The sequence below is a fragment of the Penaeus chinensis genome, chromosome 9 (genome assembly GCF_019202785.1).
Source record: "Penaeus chinensis breed Huanghai No. 1 chromosome 9, ASM1920278v2, whole genome shotgun sequence".
Classification (NCBI taxonomy): domain Eukaryota; kingdom Metazoa; phylum Arthropoda; class Malacostraca; order Decapoda; family Penaeidae; genus Penaeus; species Penaeus chinensis.
The window spans coordinates 11,387,251-11,404,750 of NC_061827.1; the positions used below are offsets into that span (position 1 = coordinate 11,387,251).

A 17,500-nucleotide genomic window follows, 5' to 3' on the forward strand; every position below is an offset into this window, starting at 1 on the left:
AGTACTGCTGTTCCTAAATAACTTGTACTAATTACTTGTATCAGTTGGATAGTGATTACTACAAAGAGAGACATGTTATCATATACATGTAAGTTTACACAGTTGTCTCAGACAACTAGACTCTGAAGTACAAACATCATATATATCATTATCTAAATATGGATCATAGCTTGCATGAATTCTGTTAGTCTAGTCACATAACATACAATACAATCTCCAGGAACTCGGCTATCTATTAACTCAAGACATTAATATATATATTGAACTGAAAGAATATCTACGCTTACTTTTCTGTTATATGCATATAATGTCAACACATCATACTACACAAAATAAAACCAGTTACCTAATTATCATCCAATAAACGGCACTGTACATATCACAAAATACAAAGTCAATCATCCATCCCTATCAAAATTGACTAGTTGAAAAATCTCATGAATACACTCTTTGGAACCTTTCCTAGTTATCACAAAAAGGTCATGTTTTTAAGAAGCTGACACTACACTCTGTCAGCCCTGGAAAATCTTACAAAATTTCCCTGTTAGTCTAATCCTATCTAAGCAGTTTCTCTGAAAGGTAACAGGGAATGTGACCCAACTCTACATACTTAGTTGATCTATCCCTTGTTGCTTTACGTAGAGTAGAGTGAGACACAATCTGCCATGGGCTCATCACTGCCAATGGAATCCCAGTCATCTGTGTCTGACTCAGAAGCTCCATTCTCTTCCACACCAGCGCCTGTCATTGCCACTCTAGCATAGTCATCTGTATCAATACTCTTGCAGAAATGAATAGCATATTTCAATTTCTCACGAAGAACAGCCTGAAAGAAAGTTATTGGTACATTAAAGACTAAACTGTAAGACAAATATGGTTTATACATCATAAAGCCATAAGGTTTAAAAATTTAATTTTCACATTTTCATAGAAAACATTTTTTGGAAACACACCTTGCAAGAATATCGTGGCATTTTCAGTAGGAAAAAGCATGTATATGACTCTGGCAGGAAATGATCAGGTGGAGTATACTTATCCAACACCTGAAAAAAAGAAAAAAAGAATGAAAGAAAAAAAATATGTATCAATTATTCATGAAAGTGCAATATACATTTGTAAATTGAACCTCAAATCTAGCATTCACTGGTCTGGAAACTGACAATTCAGGAACAGTGAATTTTTTATTTTGTTTGCTTTATCTACTATCTACTTTTGACTGTAATACAATGAATTTCTGCTATAGGACAAAGAGCTGAATATCTAAAATTGTGTAAATCCTTGGGTGTAGGACAAACATTGGCAAGAAGGTACAATCAGCAGTATATCCAGTTTGCTGACATGGTCATATGCCACGACCTTCACCTACTTCAACCAAATGAATGCATGTCCTCCCTACAAGTGACTGCAGTTCACTGAGCATCTATCTTTATTATATATTTTGAATATTTGTATCGGGCTGAGGTGTTAACAATCAGCTTGGACAAAGGTGTTTTCATGGTTCCAGCATCATTAACCCCTTGCCGACGGGTACGACGTGTAGACACATGCTATGCCCATTGTGAGTACTTGTTTGATTGTTTTTACACATAGATGGCTACAATTGTACTAAGTCACCAATGAGCCAGTTATTTTTTTTTGCTGTTACATATGTTAAAAAACATTATAATAATTATAATGTTTATAATAAAAATAACACCATCGATATTCATAGCACTAGTAAAAAATACGGTTTTCCCGCCAATTCAAATCAGGTACGGTCACAAGGTCTACTAATTGACTCCTTTGTAGCTAAGCACTAGCAGAGCCATCTATGGGCAGACATTTCACAAAAAATATAGAAAATAGGCACAGCATTTTCCCCATTTTTTGTTTATTGGGTTAATCACTCAAGGGGAATGTGGCATTCAGAGGAATCCAACAAAGATTACTGGTATTGAAAGAATTATAGAGTGTGGAGGAGGCATGACAATCTTCTTCCCTGAGAATTCAGGAATGAGGCACTAACACTCTTCAGTACCTGCAAGGTCTGGTTACTAAACAGAACCACCATGCCTAGCCAATGTGGGATAATGCTATGGTTAGAGACCATGACTTTTCTGTTTAGGTTATTATACTGTCTGTGTATCTTGAGACCCTTGTGGCAGCCCTTGATGTATATTAGCAGTGAATTGAAGCTTTCTGGCTTAGGGATCTCCTGGACAAAGAGCAAGATCCTGGAGTCTTATGGTCTATGCTTGCAGTTGAATCATTAAAGTCACCTAGAGCTTTACATATTTTAGTAGTGCAGCAATATGCCCTCCTTGGCATTAGCCCCTATTGACTGACTGACTAAATGATAGAGAAGTCTGGTAAGCCAGACCTTGGTTTGTGCTCTGTAAGTTGTATCAGCATAATATATTTCCCAAAATTCTTTAGTTTTGAAAATCCACAACTCTAGGGCCTGTCTGGTTGCAGTGAGGTTAACTTGTACAATATAAATAAAATTTTAAAAATTAACAAACTCAAATCTTTACCTGGAACACAAAATCTCGTCCTCGGAAGTCTGCAATGGTACGAGGAAGACGTGTTCTGCCCCACACAAAACGAAGGAAAAGAGATCGTTCAGCTGTGCTGAATTCTTCCATTACCTCCCAAAACCATTGGACTAGAGGTGCTGTTGCTTCCACACCTTTGATGGATAAAAGAAGGAAAATGATAAAGACTACCTATGTATTTTTTGAATTCATATATGTCTATGTTTATTTATCATCATTATATAACCTATCTAATAAACCAACAAATGATATGGATTTGCAATGAAAATACATATTGCACTATATACTGTAAAATAAATTATTAAAATGATATCATTCAAACTTTCAATTCCAACTAATTTTTCCATTCTGAACAGTAGCCTTTTGTATTTTTTCTTCAATATAGTTTGGTACCATGTTGGCTAAAAATAAAATAAAAAATTAATGATTTAGATTATCCAAACAACTCACCTTTGTATGTTGCGACACTCTTCAGAAGATTAAGGGGAATATCCGGAGAGCCACACACCATTGTTTCAAGTTCATAGGGTGTAAATAGAGACAGAAGGGGAACAGGTACCACTCTGGCTATGCCTGCACGAACTGCTGCTATTTGTGCATCAAATTCATGAAGTCTGTTTATGATAGAGAGATAAGAACGGTGAAGAAATTGACCCCCCCAAAAAAAAAAAAAATACAGTTATAAGTTACAACAATATTTCATAGAAAAGCTGTATTCTAGTGCCAGATCTAATAAGAAGTTTTAACCGTACACCATAATCAAACATCTCAACTGTCAAAACAGACAAAAACAAAAAATGGAAACTGAAAAAACTAACTCACCTGTAATTGAGAGCAAGACGAACATACTCATGTCTGTTGGACATTGTGATTCGTAAGTGTCGACTGGATAGTGGCACTTCATTACCTGCAGCTGAGGTGGTGGTGAAAGGTAAATCAAGACTGGTAAATGTTTTCTCATCACCTTCCATTTGTTGGACGCACATCAACCCAGGTACGTAATGGCGATCAACCTGAAAGTTGTTGTGTTGGATGTTACTATGAGAAGGTAAACTTTGGTAACAGAATATATTTGACTGATACAAGACAAACACATGATATTCATTCAAATAAATCAGACTAAAATATAATATACCCATGAACAGCAATGCTGTTGGAAACATATTAAAGCTAAACATTTCTATGTTAAATTGATAATCTCTAGGACATATGATATGAAAAAACAGCAAATATGCATATATCCTAAAGTGATTACAGTTAACTAGATGTTGTTAAAGGTTCAACAACCACAAACCTCAGTGATGTCAGCTGGGGTCAATGCCATCCCAGCCAGTTGTTTCCAAACAGGTTCTGCCAAGTTGAGGCTGAGTGGGCTTCCTGTTCTGATGGCAATGCCCATCAACACTCCTATGAAGGAAATATTTTATAGCTTTAGTAAACAAAATATACTTACAATTTCAAGAGCTTTAAATTCCACACTGAAAAAATATTATAATACATTTCATTATATATGATACACAGCTGATAAACAAAATCAGGACTCCTCTCCTTGCTTTTATAGACTGATAATTGAAATGCAGATAAATTCATTAGGTAATGGTACCTACCCAAGAAAGTAAACATGTTCAAATGATGTTGTGAATTAGCCTGGGGATTCATAAGGAAACAATCGCGTGAGGTTCCAGCTTCATCTCGTCCATTAGGCGTGGGGATGAGAAGTGGCAACGACCCATTCATCAACTCATCACACATCTCAGCTACACTTTCACTGTATCCACCTCCACAGTCATCCACACTCTCACCTGAAAAGACAATTCATTTTGTAGCACAAGGAAGCGAGGGCAATTATATCCCAAGTATAATCCACTAAAAGGTGTTTGTATATGATAAAAATTACATAAATATATGAATAATATATATAACAATAACATCAATTTTGTAAGAATGTCAGAGGTTTTACTCACCGACGAATTTAACCTTCCAGACACGATGAGGCAAGAACAAGGCGTCTGGTGACATGAGAGACATTTTGGCCACCATTTGCCCGAACACAGACTTCATGCCATCTGGGCCAGCCAAACCACCTCTCGAGCGCGACCTCTTGACACTAATACGGTTCAGCTCAACAATGGGTCCATGTTGACGATCCCTTACCATTGTGGCTTGCACAACCTGGAATGCATTTTTTCAGTCATATAATGGTTACTGTACAAAAATACAAGTATATGTATATTTTGTTATTCCTTTCTGGGTACTATTCAGGAAAGTAAATATATGAGTAATCACAACTGTAAATGAACCACATATATATATATATATATATATATATATATATATATATATATATATATATATATATATATATATATATATAAAACCTGCCTTCTTGAAAGCCGTTTCCTTTGCACTGGACACAATTATGGCCCTTAACCTGTCCACTTTTGGCCCTTCTTCCTCTTCTGTTTCACATAGGTCAAACATTGAGATGCTTTGACACACCAAGTCAGAGAAGTGGTGCAGCAGGACCTGTGAGAAGAAAGCTTGATGTGTCATTTCAGAACTAAACTATATAAGAGCAATACTGTTTTCTCTTAACTGATAATCATAGTAACAGCTACATTCTAGCTAGTTACAATATACTATTAGATAAATACAAAAAGAGATTATTTAACTAGTAAAAAATAACTCATAAACTACTATATTCTATTTTGGCTATTTCACATTTAAGTATTGCAAAGAAAATTGAGATTTTGAACATATAATAAAGTATTGGAAATCTTATATTTACATCACTATATCATATTATAACAACTTACCAATCTGTTTCTCAGGGAATGAAGAGGAATTTCTTTGAGGAGGTCATACTCCAGAGGGACTTGAGAAGGCAGACGTCCTGTACTAACTGCCCTACTGGTGCTCCAAGCTAAAGTGTGTGCTGATCCACAAGCAACACGGTTGATCTTTTTACCCTGTACATAGAAAGAATATTGAAATAATGATCCTATTTTTGGTTTGTGTACACAGTCATGTGTATCAGATTTCTAAATGTTATCTTCATATAGAGTCCCAAAATGTATGATCTGACTTCTTTTATACCTGTAGAGCCATGACAAGTCGAGGTCTCTGTATGGCATTAGTTGTACTGTCACCGAGCTGGCCCTCATCATTATCTCCCCATGTGTAGACCTCACCTTCACTAGTGCAGCATACACAATGAAGTGATCCTGTAGAGTAATTTATAATTTAAGAGTTTGCATAAACATAGAGTATTTCTACCAAACTTCCTATGTAGCATTTTATTTATTGTATCTTTATGCATATCAATTAAGAAATTATTTTGTACACAAATATATGGTGTGACATTGTTTTAACTATCATTTCCCATAATACTAATTTACTACTATACAAGTCACAAATAATTCACAAAAAAGGAGAGATACCTGTAGCAATGCTGATAACCTTCTTCCCCTGTAAAGCTGTAACCTTACGAGGCCTTCTCACGTGATCGTCTGTGCCATGACCTAATCTATGATAGTCCCCTTTGCCCCAAGTGTATACAGAACCAGACATGGATAAGGCCACTGAAAACTGGGAACCACATTCAACCTGTTTTTTAAAGAAATAATAAACATTATCAGAGACTCTTTGAGAAATAGTAATGGGAACCACATTCAACCTGTTTTTTAAAGAAATAATATAAATTATCAGAGACTCTTTGAGAAATAGTAATTACCAATGTTTTACACTTATAAAAAAAAAAAAAAGAGCTTGAAAATGTACTCTATATTGCAAGTCATAAATAATCAACTCACCTTAATAATTCCTTGATTTGCTAATCCATCTATCCTCATGGGTACTTTACATCCATCCGAACCACCACGTCCTAGCTTCCCATAGTCCCCGTCACCCCAAGACCACACGTTATCATCGTCCGTGATGCACAAGGTCTGAGCATCTCCGGAACCACAAGCGACATCAATAACCCTGTATCTTACTAGCTCTTCGACTAACTTTGGTCGGAATTGGTCCTGGAATAAAGCCGTTGTATGAAAAAAAAAAAAAAATAGTAATAATAATGTTTAATCTGATGCAGAAACATGAGATTATTATCGTACACTATCACTATCCCCTCAAGATGACTTTTAATTTTCTTTTATAGCTTACCTCGGAGTCACCATGGCCAAGCCTTCCATATCTTCCTTTGCCCCAGGTATACAGCTCTCCTAAAGCTGTGATGGCTGCAGAATGAGCTCCTCCACAAGCAATTTCCACCACACCTTTCCCTTGTAACGTTTCAATCAGCCTTGGCCGATCATATGGGCTGGAGATTATGAAATAAACTATTTTCAATGGGATAGTGTCAATATTATATTACTACCAAATGTTACCACTATGTCTATCTATTCCTTTTTCTTCTGGGTACTATTTATAGAGCATTAAAAGAAAAACAAAGTTAACCCACTTACAATGGAGGGACATCCTATCACACCATGGGTTAAAACTTTAAATATTAACCAGTGATGGAACCAGAGGGGAAAAAAAATTATAATCTCTCTAACACACACACATACACACAAGCACACACACACACACGCACACACACACACACACACACACACACACACACACACACACACACACACACACACACACACACACACACACACACACACACACACACACACACACACACAGGCATAGACACACACACACACACACACACACACACACACACACACACACACACACACACAAAACGCAGCACGCACAACGCACGCACGCACAACGCACGCACGCACGCACGCACGCACGCACACACGCACGCACGCACGCACGCACGCACACACACACACACAGAAAGAGAGAGAGGTATACACAGGGACTGACAAAATATATATGTAAACTGAACTAAGGCATGCAACTGACCTCTTATTCCCATGGCCTAATTTGCCATCATCTCCTTCACCCCAAGAATACACATCTCCATCAGCAGTGAGAGCAAGACAGTGCTTTCCTCCAGAGTTGACAGCTACTTTACGGATCACAATGTGCTGAATTGACTCAAGAAGGGTTGGAGTTGATACGGATTCCACTCCACCAATGCCTAATCTTCCTCCGGCACCATAGCCAGTAGCATACACCTAGAGTGACAGAATCAACATTTTTCATATAAAAATATGAATAGGATTATATTGCACCTTATTTACATCTAAAGAGTGATGACACAAAATTTATAACAAAAACATTATATCTATGAACATAACACCAATTAAACATAGTCCTTACCTTTCCATCCCCAGTAACAGCAAAGAGTGTCTGTTCTCCACCAATGAGCTGCACAGGTCTTAGTGCCGTCAAGGTGTCACATGGAGTAGGCAACTTGACTTTGGCACCTTCTACACCTCCAAGCTGGCCACGGTGATTATGTCCCCAGCCAAAAATGCTACCACTTCCACCCCAAGACAAAGTCCAGTCTTCTGGCCGTCTGTGAAGTACAGTATTGACATGGTATAATGAAAGTGAGCAATAATAATAACAACAAAATGTGCAATTACACAAAATGCGTAAATATATTAGAATAGTGATTACTGCAGTAATATGAAAGATGAATACCTGTTGAACCAGAGCAGGAGCTGTTCATCATGCTGGTGCTGGAATAGAGCATGATCTTCATGCTCTAATGTAAGGACCTCTCCCTCACCAAGCATTTCTGACAGTTTTTTACGAACCTGAAATGGAGCAAAGATCAATTAAGCTTCCTAGAAAGCAAATTATAGTTCCTAAATAACTAAAATCTTCTTAAATCATCAACAGTACACATTATACATACTATGCTCTTAAAACAACACTTACATCAGCACAAAAGCCATTGGGCAGAGTTATTCTGTCAATAAGGGACTTGACGACCCTTGAGGCTACGCAATACCTTCGGAACCATGCCCACTTGTGAGCCTCTCCGGAACCAACGCCACTATCCAGTTCCAGGTCACAAGCTAAGCCAACCAGTACCTTTGTACGAGAATAGACAAAAATGCAAAATATGGAAAATACAATAGATAAGAATATACTGATACAAAATGATGCTAAAACAAAACTCTAAAAAATAACAGTGTAAATGATACCTTGAAGAACTGTGAATGCATAAGGTGTTTTCCTCCTCTCACTAGAGGATCTTCATACTCTGCCTGACGTAGCAAAGCCTCTGGTAAGCCTTTCAGGAGGCTTACAAGTGGCATTTCAGGAGCTTGTTTTACTTCAATTTGAGGCTTGACTAGACTGCTGGAGGATTCAAGGCTTTCTGTGCTACCACGCAATGATTGTGGGGCAGGTGGAGCAAGTGACTGTGGGGTGGGTGGCACAAGGGACTGAGGTGCAGGCAAGCTCTGGGATATTGTTGCTTGTGGCACTGGAGAAATGGGTCGAGATGGGGCAGGTGTAGAGCTGGATGAGTATGATGCAGATAACAAGGCTTTGATGTTGAGCCCTGATCCAATGTCTGTTGTTACGATTTTACGGAGTGTTTTGAGGGCCCACATCCGTTGGCTGGGAGCTATGAACCAAAAATAGACAATTAGACAATGATTACTAACAAAAATTAATCTAAGAGAAAATAGCATATCTGTTTTCCTTTTAATATGCTACGGCCCAATAGCACTGTTTCAAAAATTACAAGCTACAACTTACCTAGAGATGACAACTGTGCACACATTGCAAGGGAAGCAGCCAATCTTGACAAGATAACACTCTGGGTACACAGTGGGAGCAGAGAGTCTAACAAGCACATGGGCAGGTCCACTAAAGGTCGTGACAGGAGGCGACGATCACTATGCAGGTCTCGTGGTGCGGCACAAGGCATGAGAGGGAACACTGTGAACCTCCATCCCCAGCCGTTCACAGAGCCATCACTGGTGAACTTCCACCTCAATTCATCCCCTAGGATAGGATATGAATAACATCAGCTTGAGTAGTAAATAAAAAAAGGGATAATAAGATCCAAGTATAGAAGGGACCAATATTAGCAGTAACAGTACATATCGGGGTATCTTTAAGCCTATGGCAGTAAGATCTTTTCAAGTTGTGTACAAAAAAGTTTTGCATTCACTGGAAGAACAAGTCAGCATGAATAATTCAGAACAGTCACTGAAGGGTGATTTTTTCAGTTTTAAAATCACTCCTGGACACCGTACCTGCAATTCTCACTTCTGTAGACCAGTCAGACCACTCTCTTCCTGAGCGTGTACATATGACTTTCCCTGAGCCATCCATTATGGTCAAGGGATCGTGCTTCCTCTCAGTAGAACACTGTCGATCAAATTCTACTCTTAGGGCTTCAGCACCTGAAAAAATATAAAAATGTAATAAAAACACACACACACACATGCAAAAATGTACACCACAAAAAACAAGTATTCCAACACTAAATTCCATTCTTTCATTAGCATAGGAAAATGCCCACCAGGTATTTTGACAACGCCAGTGAGGGTGACATCATCTGTGTAAGGATGAGAGCTCTCCTGCACCACTGGCTGAGGCACAGATCGCATGGCCTCAGTGTCCGTAGCGGCATCTTCTAGCTCTGTCACACAAAGCTCTGTCAGCATACCAGCAACTGTGGGATTCTCCTTGGCCAATCCTATGAAAAAAAAAAAATTGTTATAAATACTAAAGATGTAAATGAGTTCTAGAATTGTAATTTACAAAATAGTATTTAAAAATTTGGGTTATATACATATATATTTTATACAAAAAAAAATAAAAAATAAAAAATAAATTACTAATCTACTGTATCAAGCTAAATCTGTCTACAACCATTCTAGTTATTTCTTCCAAATGCACATAAAAATATCCTTCTTGCTCCATAGGAACCAAGATGAATATTATAATGATAAATCCTTTAGCCTTTATCTTTACATTCTCCACTACTCACCTATCCTTCAATAATAGTCAAAAGAAACACTAATCCATAAAGGAATGTACAAGTTAATCCATTTACCAGTAAGAACTCTAGTGATTGCGGGGGAGGCCTGTGGTCCAGCTCGGCCTGCCACAGCTAATTTCAGGAGGTCAACAAGAACTCGTGCATCATCCTCAGTTAACTTTCTTGTAAACTCATCTAATCCATTACATATTACATCATCTTCAGGAAGTTCAGCTTCCTCAGAAACCTGAAGGATTGAGAAAAACAGTTTTATGAAATATGGATGGCTCAATTTTGGTATCACACTGGTAGTGTTGATGAGAAATAATGACAGCCTGAAAACCTGAAAGCTAAATAAAATCCAGAAAACTAATAAAATATGGCATATAAATATGAACAAATTTTCTAACTGTGGTAAGACTCCAAAAATGCAATCAGTGCATATTACTTTCTTAATGAAAGACACTTCATCAAACAGTTCCCTCTATGCAATCATTCATCATAATATTAACTTACTACATCAGCCTTTGTTGTCAGAGTGGCTGCAAGAATACTCATAGCCGAGTGAGAGAGTCTGGAGGCTCGTGAGGATAAGGACCCAGTGGAGGGTACTGAGGCCAGCTGCAGTAGGACACTCTCCTCACTGTCAGGACTGGTTCCACAACTCTGATCAAAGAAATGCAAACTCAGTGGCAAGTTCTCAAACATAGTCTTGTCATAAATGTAAGAACTGTCATATGGTCTGCAATGACATCTTAATTTCTTATTATTTATACTATTAGTATCACCCTTTGCCACAAATAAATATGCATGCAAAATTTTTCCTCTTAAGTATCCTTGAAATGCAAAAATCATACCTCATAAGCCTTTAAGTATAACTTTACTCATCTCAAGAATCTCGCATATTCCACACTTAATCACTTAAATATCTTACCAGAGCTGCAGGCACAGCAGCAGCATCCAAGGCAGAAGCAGGTGCCTCACCACCACCTTCTGCTATTTCACCTCCATTGGGACTGGAGAGTGATGATGAGGTCTCTGCAATGGCATCTGTCATTGACTCTGGAGTCTGTAGTCCACTGATTTTAGTAACCACTTCACAAGCTGGTGGAACATAATAAAGGTGTTGTTCATTTTACATAAGTCTGTGAAATCTATAAACTTGAGATCACAAAGACAATATCAATAACTGTAACTATCCAAGTTACCTATATTAGAATAAATAATCTACATTCTCAAAGAAGTATCAATGCAATACAACACCAAATAAATCTATCAATCATAATCCCATTCAAGCTACATAATTTAAGACTTCTGCAAAAAAAAAAATTTCCTTTTCACTTTTGATATATGTTCATCCACTTATAATCTTAATATCATCAAACTATTATATTTTCTATGAGGAATTACCTAGCTGGTGCAAATCCTCTAAATCTGTCATACTAAGAGGTAATAACATTCTGTTCCAATTTATTTCCTAATTATAAAGGCCTTGCTTATTACTTACCATGTAATTCCTCCTTTGTTTGAGATAGGGCTGCTGCTGTGGAATCCAGGGCTGCAATAACACAGTCACGTGCAAACATAACCTGCAGTGCATTTAGTATGTGCTGTAGAGCTGCTTGCCTGGCTGCAGATGACTCTAAAGTTAACACCACCCGTGACAACGATGGATTGATAGGTGAACCTCCACCACTGCCTGGAGAATTGCTATTTGTGACTGCATCTCCTCCAAGAGGTTCTACCACTCCTATTGTGAAGGTGGGGGGGGGGGTGATTGTAGTTAATTATGATTTATTGAAGAAAGAAAGAATAATAATCACTAATATGGTAAACCTAATGACATATCAACATAATATCACAAGTACCAGTATTTAGGAAATCTTCATACCCAGTGCATGGGCTCCCAAGGGGTCCTTTGTAGTTGTGAACATGACTGGCTCTGTTGCTGCTGGTAGAGGAGGATCAGGGGCAGTCCAGGCAACACTGTGAGAAGATCCACAGGCTACACGAGCAACCCTTACACCTTCCAGACCACAGACAAGGGCTGGCCGTCGGTTCACTATGGTTGTTCCATTACCTTGTTGGCCATGATCATTGTCACCCCATGCATACACCTGGAATAAAATTTCAGGTTTACTCTTTGAATGAGTCATATTATCAAAATGTTTCTTTTTATGGTCTGAAAAGGAGAAAGAAAGAAGAAAAAAAAAAGTTTAATACATTTTAAAAATATCTATCTATACAGTTACTACTGTACACTACAGCAGAGCACAAAGAGTCAAGCACTTTACATATATGACAGAGTAATAAAAAAAAGACATTTTCCTTGTTTTTTAAATTATCTTAATTAATTTTACATAATATGATACATTAGCTAACCTGTCCTGCTTCTGTCACAGCTAAGCAATGCAAAGCTCCAACTGCAACATGTATCACTTTCTTGCCCCGCAAACCTTCCACCATGGTTGGTCTACGTACATGCTGGTCTGTGCCATGACCCAGCCTAAAGTAGTCTCCTTTTCCCCATGTCCAAACCTAGAAAGGAACAATAGTCAAGATACTGTTTGTAAAAGAATATAGATTAAAGTTCTCCATACAATAATTCTGAGTCCAAAAGTACAACAAATGGACAAAGATAATACGAAGGGATAGTATTGAGACAGATAAAAATCTGTCTCAATACAGGATCACCATCACAGTACAACATACAAACTATCAATACATACCTGTCCAGCTTTAGTGAGAACCAGTGAGAACTGAGCTCCACATTCTATCTGGCAGACTCCAAGACCATTGAGACGCTCGATGTTTTGTGGCAAGGAACAGCCTTCTGATCCTCCACGCCCTAACTTCCCAAAATCACCATCGCCCCAAGAGTAGACCATTCCTTCTGATGTTAGGGCGAGTGTCTGAGCATCACGACTTCCACATGCCACCTGAAAAAGTGCAGGAAAAATTCTTTCACTGTCTCATTTTTGAGAAAACCTTACCAAAAAGATAATTTTTATTTTAATACAATGTTAATTTCCATCATGCATCATAGCAAGACCTTTATTTAACAAGTGTTCTCATTTATAAATACATTACTGACAACCCATCCATCTACACTCAGCTTCTTAAATAAGTAAGCAAACAAGCAAGCAAGCAAGCAAAAAAAAAAAAAAAGGAAAAACACACACACACAAACACACACACACACACACACACACACACACACACACACACACACACACACACACACACACACACACACACACACACACACACACACACACACACACACACACACACACACACACACACACACACACACACACACACACACACACACACACACACACACACACACACACACAAACACACACACACACACACACACACACACACACACACACACACACACACACACACACACACATACACACACACACACACACACACACACACACACACACACACACACACACACACACACACACACACACACACACACACACACACACACACACACACACACACACACACACACACACAAACACACACACACACACACACACACACACACACACACACACACACACACACACACACACACACACACACACACACACACACACACACAATATTAAAAATAATTCCAGATATTGGAAAAAGAGCAAAAGAAATTACCTGCACGACTCTTTGTCCATGGAGGGCCTTCACCAGTTTGGGTTTTAACTGAGTGGTTGTGTCACCTAGCCCAAGTCTTCCATACTCTCCAAGGCCCCAACAATAGAGCTCTCCACTTGATGTGATGGCTGCTGAGTGGGAGCTTCCACAGGCAATGTCTCTTATACGCTTTGACTTTAGAGACTCAATGAGTTTCGGCTTGTCGTAACTAGTGCGATTTCCATGACCTAGTTTTCCATCTTCACCTTCTCCCCAAGAAAATATCTGCCATATAAATGAAATTTTTAGTATCGGAAATAAAATCTTAACTCCAGTCAAGATGAAAATATGGAAAATCCACTTGACAAAAAATGTATAAGAACAATTATTGTTTTACAATTCAGGATGAAACTTTTTTTTTTTTACAACCAATAACGACTACACCTTGGCAGCATTACTAACCTTCCCATCCACAGTGAGAGCCATAGCATGTCGACCACCGGAATGGACTGCTACTTTCTTCACAACATATTGACTCAGTGCAGTTATCTGGCGTGGAACTGTGATGTTGTTACAGTGACCGAGGCCAAGCCTTCCTCCTGTTCCCTCTCCACATGCGTATACCTATTTAAAAGCAAGAGAACCATGTTATAACCTTCTAAAATGCCTGTTTTGAAGAAATCCAATCTAATCAGACTTTTTTTTATCATATATAAAAATAAAAATAAAAATAAGAACATAATAATGAAATAACACACAAAAATCAACTGACTCAAGGACAGAAAAAGAAAACAATATCCCATATCAGAGAATGTCTCACTCACTCCAAAACCCCTCCTTTAATTCTTACCTTCCCTTCCTGTGACACCACAAAGAGAGACTTTGATCCTCCAGCAACATGGACAGGGTGGAGGCTACTGAGTGTCTCTGAGAGGACCGGCATCTTGACTTTTGAGCCTTTGAGTCCACCCAGTTGGTCCTTGTCATTGAGGCCCCACACTAAGACTTTTGGTTCACCATCGAAGCATATGGTTGAAGTTAGGCTTTTCCTTGTCATCTCGGTGATCTCATCCTAAATTGGGAAATTTTGATTAGAAAAATTAATCTAATTAAGAAAAAAAAAATCACAATAAACATCTTTGAAACAAAAATTATGAGCTTGCAAAAACATGTACAACACACAAAACTCTTTATATGTTCACCTCCACATCTTCATTGTCAGAAGCAAGGAAAGACACTGATGAGGCAGGGTCACCAAATTCATCTACTAATTTTCCCATAATTGCCAGACCATGTACACGACAATCAATGCCTCCACTCTTGCACTGCTTGATACCAATTTCGATATATTTCATGTACTGGAATAAAGAAAGGTTGGAACATTAACATTCACCATTAAAAACACTAGTCACTTAATCACTGTCAGAGAGAAAGAAAAGTGCACCATTTGTTGTCAGTGTCAATGCAGAACTAGTGCATATACATATTAGCATACTTACTTCTTTCACATTCCTTAGGAGGGTGACCCAAGTGTCTGACGGGGTTATTCTGATAGTCGCTAACTCTCGCATCTTGGCAAGGGAATCCCCACCACTAATCACAACTAGTGTAGGCATGTATGAGCTATCTGCTGGGTCCACTAACATTCGCAGCCACTCTATACCAATGTTGGGCTGCATCTCCAAATGAATCCAATGCTTTAAGAGGAAAGACAATAAATATAACTACACAGGAAATGCTCTATAACTGTTAGAATCAGAATAAAATACATAAATGATTAAAATGACAATTACAAATGACAACAGGTAGTTTCTAAGCTACTAACAGTTTTTTGTCCTTCCATTTTTACTTTGCATAAAATCAAATTACTGCCTTCAATTCACCTTGCCCTCCTGTCCACAGCTCTGCCAGTAGCTCCCTGTTCCATCAATCAGTCGATGAGCCCAATTTTCTCTGGATGACACACTCAGGTTCCTAACACAACGGTACCAGTCCTCAATCGTTCCATCGGCACCTCCCAGGATTCCTTCCTTTTTGCGGAAGCGTCCTCTGCCTGGGGGCCCTGCATACACAGCTGGACTCCCTGGGTAAAGTGAAAGAAATTTAGTCAGTATTTATATGACAGATCTCTTTTCATGACCATATAATACTGGAAATTAGTGTACAGTGCTATATAGGAAGTATCAAATGTGAAAGAGTAATATAATAGGGTTCAAATTACCTGGTTCAGCAATACGGTTAAACAAATGTCGATGACTTCTCTTTGTCTGATAACATTCTTCGCAATAGTCAAAATTGTCACAATCTTTGCATTTCAGTCGTGCACCTGCAAATTATAGAAATAAAGAAAATGCTGACTTTTTAAACATAGCTTTAACAAAAATGATATCCACATTATTAACCCCAGAGTATCAATAATTTAGACTCATCTACCATAAATTACAGATTCATGAGAACAAGTATCTTCACCTGTTATTGGTGAAACTCCACAGCCATCACAGGTAACATTCATATGACATGATGGTACCACCTCCATCTCACTAACTAATCCTTGCCAATTAGGTTGTTGTGGGAAGTCAACGATCAGATCTTGGCCATTTGTACTCACACCTTGTAGAAAAATTGAAGATGACAGTCAATAAAATTGTACTTCTGTGCACTGATGAATACATATTTGTTACAAAAAGAAATTACAAACCATTCACTAAAAGCATCAGTTCAATAAATGCTTTGAACATCAACTGTGAGTCCATATATATTCCATTTCAAATTTGCATTCTTCTAATACTTATTTGGCTGTAAGAACGCCTTTTTTCATTTAATGAATTACAAAAGCTAAATACAAGTGGCATTCTTTATGCTCATCAGAGCTTGCACAATGCATGGGAAGACTTACTTGTTACCACACCAATACTACGGTGATTGACAGATCCCCATTTGTACTTTGGCGTGTTGACAGAGCTCTTCACTCTCACTCTGTCACCCACTCTTATGGGTCCACTTGCTGCTAATGGAGGTGGAGGCTGGTCCAGGAGCTCACTATGGATGTAGCGCACCCAGTAAGTTCCACCCTTCCGTTGCCAGTCCACCTGCACATCAGATATAAAAATAATAATTGCATTAATTAGCAATATATTAAAAAGAGCACAATTCAGACAACAATCAATAGTTTGAGGGATAATATTCAACCTTTGCTGCAGGGCAAAGGTTGTATATTATGCATGCCTGGATTAAATTCCAGGTGGCATGTCATGGTGAGCAGGTCCCATTTTAAGAGGGCATGTACTCTCATGCCGCGCACACTATGGCACTGAAACAATCTCCCAGCAGCAGGGCCTGGGCCACTATGAATACAGCTCAGGAGAGAGGGCTTTCGTATTGGTTTAACAATTTTTTG

At 38.4% G+C, this 17,500-nt stretch overlaps 1 protein-coding gene across 3 annotated transcripts in view; it reads right to left on the reverse strand.

Annotated features, from left to right (window-relative positions):
- The window catches only part of LOC125029164 (E3 ubiquitin-protein ligase HERC2-like), a 50,071-nt gene that overhangs the window by 1,104 nt on the left and 31,467 nt on the right, over window positions 1–17,500 (reverse strand). For all 3 annotated transcript variants that reach the window (XM_047619008.1, XM_047619007.1, XM_047619006.1), the window contains exons 48-85: window positions 17,000–17,192; window positions 16,573–16,713; window positions 16,325–16,429; window positions 15,987–16,186; window positions 15,603–15,800; window positions 15,306–15,461; window positions 14,954–15,175; window positions 14,566–14,727; window positions 14,125–14,388; window positions 13,182–13,391; window positions 12,835–12,990; window positions 12,344–12,569; window positions 11,960–12,202; window positions 11,387–11,556; window positions 10,969–11,118; window positions 10,528–10,699; window positions 9,991–10,167; window positions 9,722–9,871; window positions 9,219–9,467; window positions 8,657–9,084; window positions 8,388–8,543; window positions 8,148–8,263; window positions 7,821–8,019; window positions 7,461–7,675; window positions 6,699–6,855; window positions 6,347–6,562; window positions 5,975–6,140; window positions 5,631–5,758; window positions 5,351–5,503; window positions 4,917–5,060; window positions 4,499–4,706; window positions 4,142–4,336; window positions 3,829–3,941; window positions 3,357–3,547; window positions 2,985–3,148; window positions 2,514–2,668; window positions 954–1,043; window positions 1–826 (exon numbers count right to left, since the gene is read on the reverse strand). The exon at window positions 1–826 is cut by the window's left edge and continues 1,104 nt beyond it. In XM_047619008.1, coding sequence (XP_047474964.1) covers window positions 635–826; window positions 954–1,043; window positions 2,514–2,668; window positions 2,985–3,148; window positions 3,357–3,547; window positions 3,829–3,941; window positions 4,142–4,336; window positions 4,499–4,706; window positions 4,917–5,060; window positions 5,351–5,503; window positions 5,631–5,758; window positions 5,975–6,140; window positions 6,347–6,562; window positions 6,699–6,855; window positions 7,461–7,675; window positions 7,821–8,019; window positions 8,148–8,263; window positions 8,388–8,543; window positions 8,657–9,084; window positions 9,219–9,467; window positions 9,722–9,871; window positions 9,991–10,167; window positions 10,528–10,699; window positions 10,969–11,118; window positions 11,387–11,556; window positions 11,960–12,202; window positions 12,344–12,569; window positions 12,835–12,990; window positions 13,182–13,391; window positions 14,125–14,388; window positions 14,566–14,727; window positions 14,954–15,175; window positions 15,306–15,461; window positions 15,603–15,800; window positions 15,987–16,186; window positions 16,325–16,429; window positions 16,573–16,713; window positions 17,000–17,192 — 6,930 coding nt within the window. In that variant the 3' untranslated portion in view covers window positions 1–634. The remainder of the gene's footprint in view (window positions 827–953; window positions 1,044–2,513; window positions 2,669–2,984; window positions 3,149–3,356; window positions 3,548–3,828; window positions 3,942–4,141; window positions 4,337–4,498; window positions 4,707–4,916; window positions 5,061–5,350; window positions 5,504–5,630; window positions 5,759–5,974; window positions 6,141–6,346; window positions 6,563–6,698; window positions 6,856–7,460; window positions 7,676–7,820; window positions 8,020–8,147; window positions 8,264–8,387; window positions 8,544–8,656; window positions 9,085–9,218; window positions 9,468–9,721; window positions 9,872–9,990; window positions 10,168–10,527; window positions 10,700–10,968; window positions 11,119–11,386; window positions 11,557–11,959; window positions 12,203–12,343; window positions 12,570–12,834; window positions 12,991–13,181; window positions 13,392–14,124; window positions 14,389–14,565; window positions 14,728–14,953; window positions 15,176–15,305; window positions 15,462–15,602; window positions 15,801–15,986; window positions 16,187–16,324; window positions 16,430–16,572; window positions 16,714–16,999; window positions 17,193–17,500) is intronic.